Source organism: Haliaeetus leucocephalus, unplaced genomic scaffold (assembly GCF_000737465.1).
Source record: "Haliaeetus leucocephalus isolate CR32 unplaced genomic scaffold, Haliaeetus_leucocephalus-4.0 Scaffold636, whole genome shotgun sequence".
Classification (NCBI taxonomy): Eukaryota; Metazoa; Chordata; class Aves; order Accipitriformes; family Accipitridae; genus Haliaeetus; species Haliaeetus leucocephalus.
Window position 1 is genome coordinate 2,216,230 of NW_010973072.1, and position 13,072 is coordinate 2,229,301.

Sequence of the window (13,072 nt, forward strand, 5' to 3'; positions counted from 1 at the left end):
TACCAAATGTGCTGTATCCCACAAGTAAGTGTTCCACATAATTGAAAAAGATGGACTCTCCCACTTGTAAATAGTTTCTATATCCTTGCCCTATATACTAGTATAGACTGAGATGCTCAATAAACTTGACAAATTCTGACAGCATCCTCCATGCTAGTATCAGTATGAGGTCAGTAGATATCTTTAATTTGTATATGTGATATCTTCTACTTTAAAAGTTGCTGAAATATCCATGTTGTATTTTGGTTCTGTGTTAAGTATAATAGCAGTTGGCTGGGGATTTGACACTTGGCATGAACAGGTCCTACATGTACTTCAAGCTTTGCTGAGAAGAGTGGAATAGAATCAGCAGCTGAGGACAGGGGTCAAGTCTGGATAGTGCTTCTGGTGCCCTAGAAGAGCCTTTGGTCCCAAATGGTTTTTGCAGAAAGGTGGAAATAGTCTTTGGAAGACAAGTGTAGTAGTTATAAAAGTGGCAGCAGTTGTGTTTGGGAGGGTGGGGGAAGACATATAGGATAGCTTTTTCTATCTACCAATATTTCATTTAATGCCTGGGTTTACTTACCTCAGGCAGTGCTAATCAATGGCAGCTCACCTTCTGTTTCAGAGCATGCATGGTACCTATCTGGTAATACTTTTTTAGGGACCCTAATCTAAAGTTGCTGTGGATGATGGAAGCAGCCATGAGACTTGGAAACTACTTAATCCTCTCAGTTCTGGGTTTTCCTTTACCCCCAAACCACTGAGAAATCTTAACGAGAAAACGGAGAGCACTTGTAGAATAGGAAAGGTGGCCAGAAAGTGGGAGGCTTGAATAAGAGCTTAAAGGAATCAAATATGACATAGGATAAGCTATGAAGAGGGTGCCAAAGTGGTACCTGAATTATTTATGATCTGTGAGATGACAAATTTGGGCCAATGTTGCAAGGAAGTAGAAATTATTTGAAGTTTGTTGGTGTTGTACAGCATTTGGAAGAACCATTGTTTGTGGTATTTTTAACTAGATACAGGTGTTAAGAAGAATTAATTATTTGGCAGAAAGGTGGTCTAAATAGGTTACTTCTGTCAGGATCTGATTAGAGTGTTTGTCATTGATTGGCTGATGACTGCATTGCAGGGATCTGACTTTTCCAGGCAATGTAACTCCAGGGAAGTTGCTGAAGTCTTTTTTACCTTGAACCATAGCAAAACTAGGCATTTGCTTTTGCCTGGGGGAATATTTTGGTCCTTGTCTAATGTGCCATTTAGGTATTACATGTAGGTGGGATCAAAACCTTGGCCCTTCTTGCATTGTTTTCATTTTTCTTGTTCTGCCTGAATTTGTAGCCCAGTTTTCCGGCATACTTCTGGCTTGCTTTCTTTCTGTGTGCATCTGTACTCTACAGTGGTCTCCCTTTCCTTCCCATTTCAAATGACTTTTTAGCAAGACTGCAGTGAAATCACTAGTAGAGGACTCCTGTCAGTAGTTTCAGTTCTGTGCTAAAACATAAGATTATGGCTAGACTGCTGGGCCTGAAATACTTACATATTTTGTGACCTTCTACTGCTACCTTAGCTTGCTTAACCTATGCTGTTCACCTTTAAAACCAGCTTTTCATAAATAATACCTGCCTTTTAGCAAAATTCTGCAGAAATGAAACAAGATTGTATATTTTATTTGCGTATATATATATTTTATATATAAAACTAGTGTTCATCTATTTTCTTGTTCTTTTCTCCTGTCTTTCATTTTTAAAACCAGTTTTCAGTTTCAGAAAATCCTTGAAAACTTTCAATGAAAAAAAACCCCAAAACCAGGGTTTGGAAACAGATAGCTGAAAGAAACATGCCCTCCATTAACATACTGAAAATGACTTAACATGTCATTTTTTTTCTAACAGCATTATAGTTTTCTAGAATGTAATGGAAGTGAAAGCTGTATAGTTTAAAATAGATGAACTCCCCTTTTCCACCCACACACATAGTTAATTTTTTGCAGGGACTAAGAATGCTGGAGTAGGCAGGAAGTAAGTACTGTCACCACCAGTGGCTTCAGGCAAGTGATTGATATGCATGGTACTGACCATTCTGGCTTTGCCCTAGCAAAAACATTTAGGCCCATGCTTAACTGTAATCATGCTAGAGGTCCTGCTAAAGTGAAACAGAATTATTAGCGTACTTAATACTCTTCTGGCTCATTCTCTGAGTCCTCAGCGCTCTTTTTGGTCAAGTTTCATGTATTCGATATATTCTTGCAGAACAGGAGTGACCATTAATGCTAACTAATGGTGAACTGTAAAACTTAAGACAAATTTCCTTTTTGTGTGGCTGGGAGGGAGAACAAATATGTTGGTATAAACTGGTGAAGCTGATGTAGTTGTATTGGCGTAAGTTCAGAATTTGGCATGGGGCGGAGATGCGAGTAAAGCTGTATTGTACTTCTGTGGTTTTGATTCACAGAGGTTTGTGCGAACTTAGGTAGCTGGTGCACACATGGGACATCATCAAAGAGCCCAACCAGAAAGTCAGAGCTTGGATTTGGAGTGCCATACAGCTATACATTTAGAAGCATGTTGTTATAGTGAGGCAAGCAAAGCATCCTTTCATTAAAACAGGTAACTACAGTTTATTTTCAAAGTTTATTTTTATATATTACAATCTGCAATGTAATAAATATAATTGCTTTTTAGACATTTGATATTGTCATTATTCTTGAATGTTTATACTGCTTGCAAAGGAACTGGAAGGGTCCTCCTGTCAGTTGCCGAGTTCAGGTTACCACTATTATTGGCATCATATAATTTTCTTTTATAAGCTATCCTTTTTTTACTGTGGATTTGGAAGGCTGTTCTAGACCCTCACTTAGGCAACACCAAAATACTTTTTAAAAAAAACCTTGAAAAAATATTTTCAGCCTAAATTTATTCATAACTAGTTTTTCCTTGATTTTTAGTGTGTCAGGGTTGTCCTTAGCTTAAACAGTCTCTTCTTCCTACTGTTTTTTTCCCCTGTTCACAGATTTTTTTTGCTAGGATAAACAAATCAAACTTTCTTAGGTTCCTCTTACAACATAGTTGCTCCATTTCCCGGAACTACACAAAAAGGACTTTCTTTACAGCTGTTGTAGGTGAATTTGACCTTTTTTTTTGTAATGTGGATGAAGAGAACTGTATGCTATTGGAAGTACCTCTAAGAAATTAATTGAGAAATAAAAGAATAAAAGAAATACTGATAATTTGCCTTTTCGTATTTGCATCGTGCTAGCAGCTCAAATTCCTTAAACAGATGCAATGAGGTCCTGCTTTTCTTCCTCCTGAGTTTAGAACTGAAGTTTCTGTTACTAGCAGAAGCATGACCTTACATTTTGTATTATTGAATTTCATCCCGTTTCTATTAATGCAGTCTGTAAGGTTGAGCAGTTCTTTCTATATAATATTCTTATCCTTCTCAGTCTTGACAGTACCTTCCAACTTTGCCATCAGGAAATTTCATCAGCGTGTTGCCTTGTGCCAAAATAATTAATGAAAATGTTAAGCAAAAACTGTCCCAAACCAGGTCACAGAAAAGCTTCCCTTAAGCCCATGCTCCCCTGTACGAATCATCTTGCTCTTTAAGTTTTCTAATGTCTTATCAAATACAAACATGCTGAAACAAAACAAGACTAAGTATTTTACAGAGCAGTTTAACAATCCTTATTTATGTCAGTTGTCCCACTGGAGTCATTTGAGTAAAGCTTGCAGAATCCATTTTATAATCTCCATTCCTAGGTGAAAGAAATCTTCTTTCCCTTAAAATGCAGCTCACTCTATTAGACCAAACAAATATGTAATAGTTAAAATGAACTTTTTTTTTAAGAAATTAAATACTTTTAAATGAGTTGTAATGGCAACTCGCTTTTTCATATGTACCTTTTGTTTGTATATTTCTATATGAAAGTTAATAACTGGTTTTGTATTGGAATTTATGAAAATCTTTTGGCAAAACCCACGATGTGTCCTCCTACTGTGTGCTTAATAATTAAACTGCAGGGTTCAGTTCCTTAATAAAAAAAGAGCAAGAAATATGATTAATAGCTAAGCATAGTCAGATAACCAGTGTGAACAGCATTATCCCCAATAGAAAAGTGAAGCGATTCTGTAACAGGAGATGGAACTAGGTAAACATCACTTGATCATGTGACAATTGCAGTCCTTATTGGCAGTCTCTCAAAAAAGCATCATAGAGGGTCACAGTTCAACATCTAAAGTTAGAAATGGTATAAGGTTGATAGTAATGAGGGCCAACATGCAGCTGCTAAGGTAGATTTCTAAATCACTGCCTTGATACATGAGAATCAATTACTGAAAACCTTTCACGATGGTCAAAATGTGACATTAAATAATTGAGTATCACATCAAATCTTGTCTGCAATTAGTTATCTGGAAAAGTAATTATGCAACAAAATCAAGTAGCTGAAATTAGTGATGTGAAGCACCCTGGTTATTCAAAGACTGTAGGAGAGGATTTTTTTTTTTTTTGACTTGTGACATGAAGTTTTAAGCACTTAACTAATTCTTTATGGAATTAAAAAAGTCTTGCTCAATTGTAATTTTGTCATTAGTCATATCTGCAATAGAAGATACATTGCACATGAAACAGGTGTTAATGACTAAGTTTGTTTTGTCTAAAGTGAAAATGATTAGCTGTGGAAGAGAATGTCTTGCAAGTAGTACATTAAAAAGCAAATCTGTTTTGTTTAGGGGGGAAAAACCAGCCTAAATTTCATTCTTTTGTCTCTTACACTAAGAGTGTAAGTTTAATGGGAGAACAGGTATGAGACACTCTAAGGGTTAAATTCTTTCTTTTAAAAAAAGCTATGATAAATGTAGCAACATAGATGTTGTGAAAGGTTAGAAAAGCCATTAAAATATAATTTACACTAATAGAAGTAGTTAGCTTGCAGTAGTTAGCTCAAATATTCAAAATAAGCAAGAAAAATATAATTAATCAAAATAGAATATGTACCTAATGTAACAGACTTATGTTTAAATTCTCACATGAATATTGTTTTACAGCTTATAAATACAGGGAAACATTTATTTATGCAATCATGATAAACCTGATTATTTTTTAAATGGCTTCTAATAGTAACTGTTGTCATGTATATGCCGGAACTGATAGGAAAATTAATTTTAATCAGTAGATCTGTACAGAACTTGATCTGTATGTGTATAGTACTTAAAAATCTGAACTGATAAAGAGTAGTTGGTTAGTCATGTTACTTAAGCTGGTCCCAAAATAGCCCCTTCCTTTTTTGGTAGAGTTAGGTTTGCAGCTGTTGTCTCTATCTGTTGTCTCTGAAGAAAATTTTAACATTAAGAGTTGCTGACGTCAATTTTTTTCTTTTTTTTACAGCTGATGTGGGCTTTGCCCCTGACAGAAGTTATTTGGTTCTAGCTCTGAGTTTGGAAGAAGTTGGTATATAGATTTTCCCTTAACTTTCAATTGATGTGTTTAGCTTTAGTGGGAGTAATACTATCACTTAAACCATGTTGTCGTCTCAAGGAGTTTTGCTACATCCATATGGAGTGCCAATGATTCTGCCGGCAGCACCATACTTCGCTGGACTTGTTCAGGTAATGCAAGGCCGCTTCCAACAAGCAACTTAACTCTAGTGCACTTAGAGTAATAATTGGAATTTTTATGGTTGAGAAAGCAAACACTTTTAATACAGGCAAAAGCTCTCATGTAGTCAGTGAGAAGACAGTAGGAAATCAAAAAGATGGATCACCCTAATCTGTGTATTGACATCTCTCATGGCTGAATAAATGGTGTAGTTGAGCTATATTTGCTTGTATTGATTTGTCTGCTGTTTAACATTCATGCCTTTGCTTCATGAGGTTGACCACAGGGCAGAGGATTTGCTATCCATTCTAGGTTTCTGAGGGAGTCAGCATTCCCACGGCAGGTCATAAGACAAAGTAACTTACCATGATGTTTTTAGGTTAAGTGTTTTAGCACAGCAAATATGAATAGTGTTAAATATGCATTAATTCATATATTATGCGTCACACTGAATGAAAAAGGGTTTGTGTTTTTGTGTGTATAGAAATATATCACCTTCACAGAATATTTATGCACATCGTATGAATTCTTTTGAACCCTGCAAGTTTAAGATCTTGCTTCAGGGCAAGAATTCTGTATTTTAGAAGTTAACTGGCAATTACTAGATTTGTCTGTGTTGTCTGGTTTTGCGTTTATTTTATTTTTATCAAAAAGTGGTACTACTGAATTTTCTGCTGTTAGACTTAGGATTTTGAATAGAACATGTAGACACCAATTAAGCAAAAAGTATTCTGTTGTTTACAGTATTAGAAGACATTAAGAAAGAGAATAAGTAACGTTTCTGAGCATTGACAAAATTAAAAAAACCAGTGTACTCTATAAATGGTAGTAGTTAGATATTATACATTAACAGGGTCGAGAGACACACATGTGTATTATGGCATTTCTGTGTCATGCTAGTGATCAGTTAAATTAACTGTAGAGGAGAGGCAAATTTTCATTATGCTCCTTTACTACAACAGTTAGCTGGCGTAGAGGGGCAATCACAGCACAAAACAGGGTTTTTTCCATAGAGGTCCATTCAGTAATCAAAGACTGTGAGTTGTGTTCTTCACTTTCGGCTTAATATCAGACACATATGTCTAAAATAGAAATATAGCATTGCCATTATCAGGTGTTGAAAAACTGCGTCTTCTAGGACATGCAAGCTGATGCTATTTTTTTATGCAGTGAGACACGGTGGCACATTTGAACACAGCAAGCAGGCCTTCATATCCGTTAGAATTTGGGGGTGAAGGTCAGACACTAGAGCTCAGTCAGACCCTGTGCCATCCTGTCCAATAAATAATTACAAGCAAATCGTGCCTTTCACTCTATGCTGATTGATGTTGAAATTGCTTTTGAAAGTTCTCATAAGTTCCTGTTATAGATTAAGTGCCGGTGTAGGAAAAATAACTGCACCCAACTGAAATGGGTGAATGTAATCAGGTTTAATGGACTCGAGAGCTTGTTGGGAATTAAATAACTATTGATTTGTTGGAAAGTTGCTGTCATTACAAAATGCCACTCTGGACGCATTATCCAAGCAGATAGATTAGAAGAAAGGGCCCTTTGAAAATTCAGGATGCCTTATTTCAATCTTTTTTTCTTTTCTTTCTTTCCTTAGAAAGATATATCCAGGCCTGTGCTACTCCATTAGCATAGGTCTAAAATAGTCAAGCAATAAGAATTGTTCTACAAAAAAATAGGTATGTTTACAGGTACAGTTGAAAAGTGTTCTTCATACGGATACTTCTCTAGTCTCTCCTCTTCTCTCCCTCTCCTTAATGTCATAGCTGAAAATTGCATTTTGGAAACAAAACAAATGTTTGAGTTACTGTCTTAGTGGGTGAACTAGAACATTAAATGGTTTAACCACTTTCTCACCCCAAGTTTGTATTTGCATTTGCAGTATCTGCAGTCAGCTTATGATACTAGAATGCTTATTGTTTGTCTCTTAGAGTAAAGCTAAGTATTGTATCCAAAGTAAATAATGCAAAGGACACTTGATAGGCATATTTATATCATCCTCTTCTAAGCAGTAATTACATAATGTTCAGACCTTTAGTGGAAATTTTCTTCAAAAATATGCCTTGATAAACTGATTATGCAAATGTTTTTAGTGGGTTGCAGGTTGAGAGCGCCAACCCTGAAGTATTTTTGAATATGAGGCTGTTTTAACATCTTAGAGGATTATAAGATTGCGATGTATTTATTTGCATGGATTTCTACAGAAAGTAGGTGTATTTCTGATTAGGGATTCCCCATCATTTCCAATTGGATTTACACCAAGATTGCATGTGAAACCAGTGTAGACTATTGCATAGAGATTTGGGGGACTATTTTGTTTTTTCTTTGTGTTGTATTATATGGCTGACAAGAGAGAGCTCAGATCTCTGTGGAGGACTGGTAGTCTTCACGGGTTCTGCACCTTCAAGTGCTGTATATTATCTTACTTTATGCTGTGTATGTGCAGCCTTTTCTAGTCTTTCCTCCTAAATTAATCAGTAAACTCTATCTTGCATCCTCTGCTTGCTTTGGTCACACCCTCTTGTTACAGAGTACTGGAATGTGGGAAATTTAGGACAAACACAAAAGGGCAGATACTGTGGATACATCTCTGGAAAGACTTTAGATAAACAGCTATGTGTATTTTCCCAATTGCATGTATTATTCTATTAAGAAGATTTGTATTCCTCTTACTGAGATCGTGTGTTTGAGTGAGATGATGAAAAGTGGAATGCATATGTTCTTGGAGAGAGAGAAGGGAGTTGTTCTAAGTTAGAGATATGTCAAAATGTATCAAATTATGTCAAATATACTTGCAAGCTTAGTTTTATTTTCCAATAAATAAATATACCTTCAAAAAACTTATTAGAATGATGGTGGTATTATTGCCTGTGATTTCTTAACCCATTTTTAAATAAGAAAAAATAAAATACGTTTTCCTCTCCCTTCTTCCTCCTGGGTGAAACTGTAGGAGGAAAAATCACATGAAAGTACAAATGATGCATAAATAGCATTATGCCTCATGTGGGTGGAGAAATGTTTTCTGACTTGGCACAAAAGATGTACTGGCGGCTTCACAGGCTGTCACAATTACGCTGCCATGAGGACCAAAGCAGGTACTGCAATCCAGCAACTGCGGATGCTGTGGACAGCAAGGCCTACCTTGTGTCAAAACTATCATGCTGTTTCTCCTGGCAGGTGAGACAAAAATTGCCATAGAGGATTAAGCGGCAATCCAGTAAAAGACTTCTTATCCTGCCCTTGGTTCATATCCCAATTTGATATGATCATTTGATTCCTATGGGGAAACTCTTATGTCCAGCTAAGCCATGGAGTCAGGAAGCATGGCTGTGTGCTACCGCACCCTCTTACATGTTCTTAGAATAAACATGTAAACCAAAGTTCTGTTTATCATTAAAATTACAAAGTGCAGCATCAAAAAAGCTATTTCGCAATTCATAGAAGAATAGTACGTTTTGTAGAATAACAAGCTCAAGGTCTCCATATTAGCTTCATCTCTCATGGCTTTGAGTGTTTTAGGTATATAAAATCTTTCCAATTGCTCTGGATACTTGGAATGTTAGGATTATAATAAAATATTTTAAGAACACAAGTTCAATATATTCAAATTCAAATGATGGATGCTAAATTATTTATTATATGGCTGGTTTAGGTGTCTCAATTTCCATTTAGCAGAGAAAAAGGAGTTCATGTGCATTATTATAAAAATTATTAGAAAGGAGTTCATATGCTTTATTATAAAAATTATTAAAGTTGAAATTACTTAGACTTTTCAGTAAACTACTGGAAAATTCTAAATAGAGAGACTTAATTTTATATTAAATAGACTTCTATTTAATATAAAATGCACTACTTTAAAGATTAAAAAGACTTTTTTCTTCTGAATATGGTCAGTAATCTTTAGCTTTTATTTTAGCATAGTGACCAGAAAAGCTCCAAGAGTTCTGAGGGTTTAAGTTTATATTCACAGTTCAAGACTGCACTCAGCTAAGCTAAAACCTTTTCTTCTGCTTTTATTTGCTTATTTATTTGTATGGTGGTAAAGGGTCATAGAAGAAAAGTAGGAAATTGATGGCTGTTGATTAACTATTTTAATAAATTGGGAATTACTGTACTCTTAAGTACATCATTCTTAAGCTTAAATTATTCTTAAGATATTTTGATTATATCTGTGCCTCTGATTTTCCATAACTGGTTAACTTAGTATGTTTGACTGACAACTGGAAAAGAGGTAATCTGGAGACAGTTCCATTTTATTTTAGGGCCAAGTGAGAGAATTGCCTAGAATATGCTGTGAAAAGTAGTTCTGCAGACTTCTTCACAGTTCCATCTTTACCCGTCTGTAAAATACTTGTTTTAGTGCTGTATTGGGAAGCGCTAGCAGTGAATACATTCAGAATACTTGTAGAGGCTAGTGTGTTCAACTACTTACAAAATCACGCTTTCTGGCAGTCCAGTTTTGAAAAATGTTGTGGATATGTTGTCTTACCTTAGACTAAAAAGGCTTTTGTAATTTAGTAGATTTTATTTGAATAATGCATTTGAAATAGAAATGATGAGAGGTTTTAATTCTTCCCATGTTGCCTGAAGTGGTTTATAGTTGTTTTGGTTGTTTTTAGATGACAATCTGGTGGAATGCAGTGCATAATTTCTGTTTACATTGGCTGAATTGCCTATTTGAAATGCGGTTAAGTAGATGATTTACCTTAGATGCAGATTTATTCTGGCTTGATTGTGTTGTTCTCTGTCTTTGCAAGTGATAAGGGTCTTCTATTACTAGTACTGTACTCCCAGCGCTTTGTCAGTGGAGGACTAATGTTTTACTACTGCAATCACTTTTCATCTGAGTGTGTATTTTGCTCTGTTTTTGAGAGAGTGTATCTAAAATTTCCTCTCTCTCTCTCTGAGTTGCCAAGTTTTTCTCCTTTCTGTATCAAAATTGCTTTTAATAGGAGATGTAAGGTGGTGGTGGTGATAGTGATGGATATATGGTCTGTATTACTTTGTTTACAAACATTTTCAGTTATCAATGTTTAAACCTCTGGAAATACAACTTCAGAATTTTTTTTTTTCCTTTTGATACATGGATCAAGCAAGGTAGCCAGCATGTATTCTCTGTGAAACCTGTCATTTGCTCAAGAGGCTACAGACAGCTTTGAAAGTATTTTGTTACTGCTATTGCAAGAGTTTATTTTCTTTTAACCTGCCTTTGTTTCTTGCTAATAAGTGCAGATATCATAAAATACCTGGTGAGTGAACCTGCAGGGGGGAGAAGGAGGGGCAATGCCGCAGAATATCTTTCCCATTGACCAAAAAGACTTTTTTTAGTGAGAAGAATAGGCTGCCTAAATAGTTTTAGTTCGACTAAGAAACAAGTGGTTATTCTCTCCTCCCATCTTGCATAATCTTGTCTCACTAGCCTTTATTTCAGAAATCAATGCGTAACATAATTTGAATGAGTCGGGCAATACTGCATTACCTCTTATTCTGTCAGCTTGGTCAATGTTGTGTTATAATCAGGGCTTCTTTCTGAGCTCAGCACAAGTGTGAAAGATTTCATCTGACACCCAACAGACACAGAATTTTTTCCTGTCCCACTTTTGCATGTAATATCACTATTAGTGAATTTTAGTGAGCTAGTTCACTAAATATATAATTGTGATCACTAGCTTGTGTGTCAGATAATACACTCAAATGGAGTGTTTTAGTGTGGCAAGAAACTGGGTAAATCTAGGCCTTCATGGCTGCAGCTTCTGCAGTGTTTTAAGTGGAATAAATAAAAGGATATTTGAGTTTGTATGAACAGAATAGCTTCTATAGGTAAAATAACTTTCATTAGGATGGGTTCTATTTATTTGTTCATCCCCTAAATAAGACAAAACTTTTAAGATTTAGATTCTCTGCAAAAGCAGATTATTTAATTTGGCTTCCCTAACTAGGAGCCAGCAAGCTGATATGGCTGTTTCCAAGGATCTGGAATTTCAGCTGATTTGATTCCCGCCCCACCCCTCCCACCCCTGCCCTGACTCATGCATCATCATCAGTAATAAAAATTCTGATGGCCAGATTATGCCAGGAGACACAACTTTGAAGTTCTGTTGCTTTCAGTAGAGTGATACACAACTGATATCAAAATATGCTTGTCTATCTAAATATAGAACAATTATTTTTATGGAGTTGGCTTGAATATTTTACCTATTCACCCTCTGATAAGGGTTAATCTTGTGTTACATGAGCTAAAGTTAGAAACCCAGTTAAAATACATCTTTTGTTTTATTTGGTCTATTTGGTTGCTTCCTTTTTTAAACTGAAGTATGCAGGTAACTTTTCTTGGACGTAGTTTCAAAGAGGATGTTGTGAAAACATGAAATGTCTATTTCAATAGACCAGGTTGTGCAAAAAATATAGTAAGGATGTAATCATTTAAACTGTAAATACTTTCAGCTGAAGTAATTGGGGATTGCATTTGAACTACTCTATTAGTAGATGAGAGCGATGGAATCGCATCTGGCTAAATATTTGTCAGCTAGGTATCACAGCTGTCTTAAGTTTACAAGCATGAGAATGGTTCACAGATAATTTGAAAAATTTGGTAGGGGTTTTTTTTTTTCCTTAGTGTAGTGGCAGGTCATGAACATTGTAAATAGATAATAGGAATTTGATCCAGGTAGATTTTCTGTGTTAGAGTTTCCATTTGTGTTTCATGAGATTCAGATTATTGTGGATTAGGGCAAATTCTGATACCCTGCTGCCTTCTCTTCCTCTAGTGGCCAGAGATACATGAGCTAGATAGCTTGGAGGATGACTTAATTGTCTTTAATTCTGATGGTTTTATTAAATCAATAAAGAATCCTTTTATTTTTTTATCTACATATTGTTTTATTGCTGATCAAGCTGAGAAGAAAGTAAAAGTCTCTTGCCTATATATTCAAGAGTCAGAATGGTTCATATTCTGTCTTTTAAGATTTTCTTTGAGGCCTTTAAATTAAATAAAACAAATTGTGCATTTCAAGGAAAAGTTATTAAGACTTTATTGGAAAGTATCCTTAAAGAAAAGCAACTTATTTCTTATTAGGATAAAGCTAAAAAAAACTTATAAAGCAGTGAAGTGATTGGGGCTATGCTGATTTTTTTTTTTTTATTATTTTGAGATTAAAAATCTGATGAAATGATCATTACCCCAGTGCTTTTTCATCTTGTAGAGCTGGAAGTACGCTTTTGTTATGTCTCTGTTCTTACTTTGCCATACTATTTCAAAAGCATGTAATGTCTTTCTGCATGCTAATTAGTAACATTTTAAAGTAATAGAGGAGAAAATGGTAGGTTGTTTATATATTGTTTTACTATGATAAATGTCTGTGACACCTTATTTATCTGTAACATTTGAATATCTAGCAAATACAGTAAAACACATCTCCAGCCGTCTTAGATATGTAAACTGCAAAACATCTAACCCAGGTAAGAGAGTGTCTGCCAAAAT

At 35.4% G+C, this 13,072-nt stretch overlaps 1 protein-coding gene across 2 annotated transcripts in view; it reads left to right on the top strand.

Annotated features, from left to right (window-relative positions):
* The window catches only part of RBFOX1 (RNA binding protein, fox-1 homolog (C. elegans) 1), a 293,981-nt gene that overhangs the window by 18,001 nt on the left and 262,908 nt on the right, over positions 1 to 13,072 (top strand). The window contains exons 2-3 of one of the 2 annotated variants that reach the window (XM_010578433.1): positions 2,440 to 2,594; positions 5,374 to 5,594. The exons of the other annotated variant lie outside the window; for it this stretch is intronic. Of the exons in view, the coding sequence (XP_010576735.1) occupies positions 5,508 to 5,594 (87 nt within the window). The 5' untranslated portion in view covers positions 2,440 to 2,594; positions 5,374 to 5,507. The remainder of the gene's footprint in view (positions 1 to 2,439; positions 2,595 to 5,373; positions 5,595 to 13,072) is intronic. 2 annotated transcript variants of the gene reach the window in all.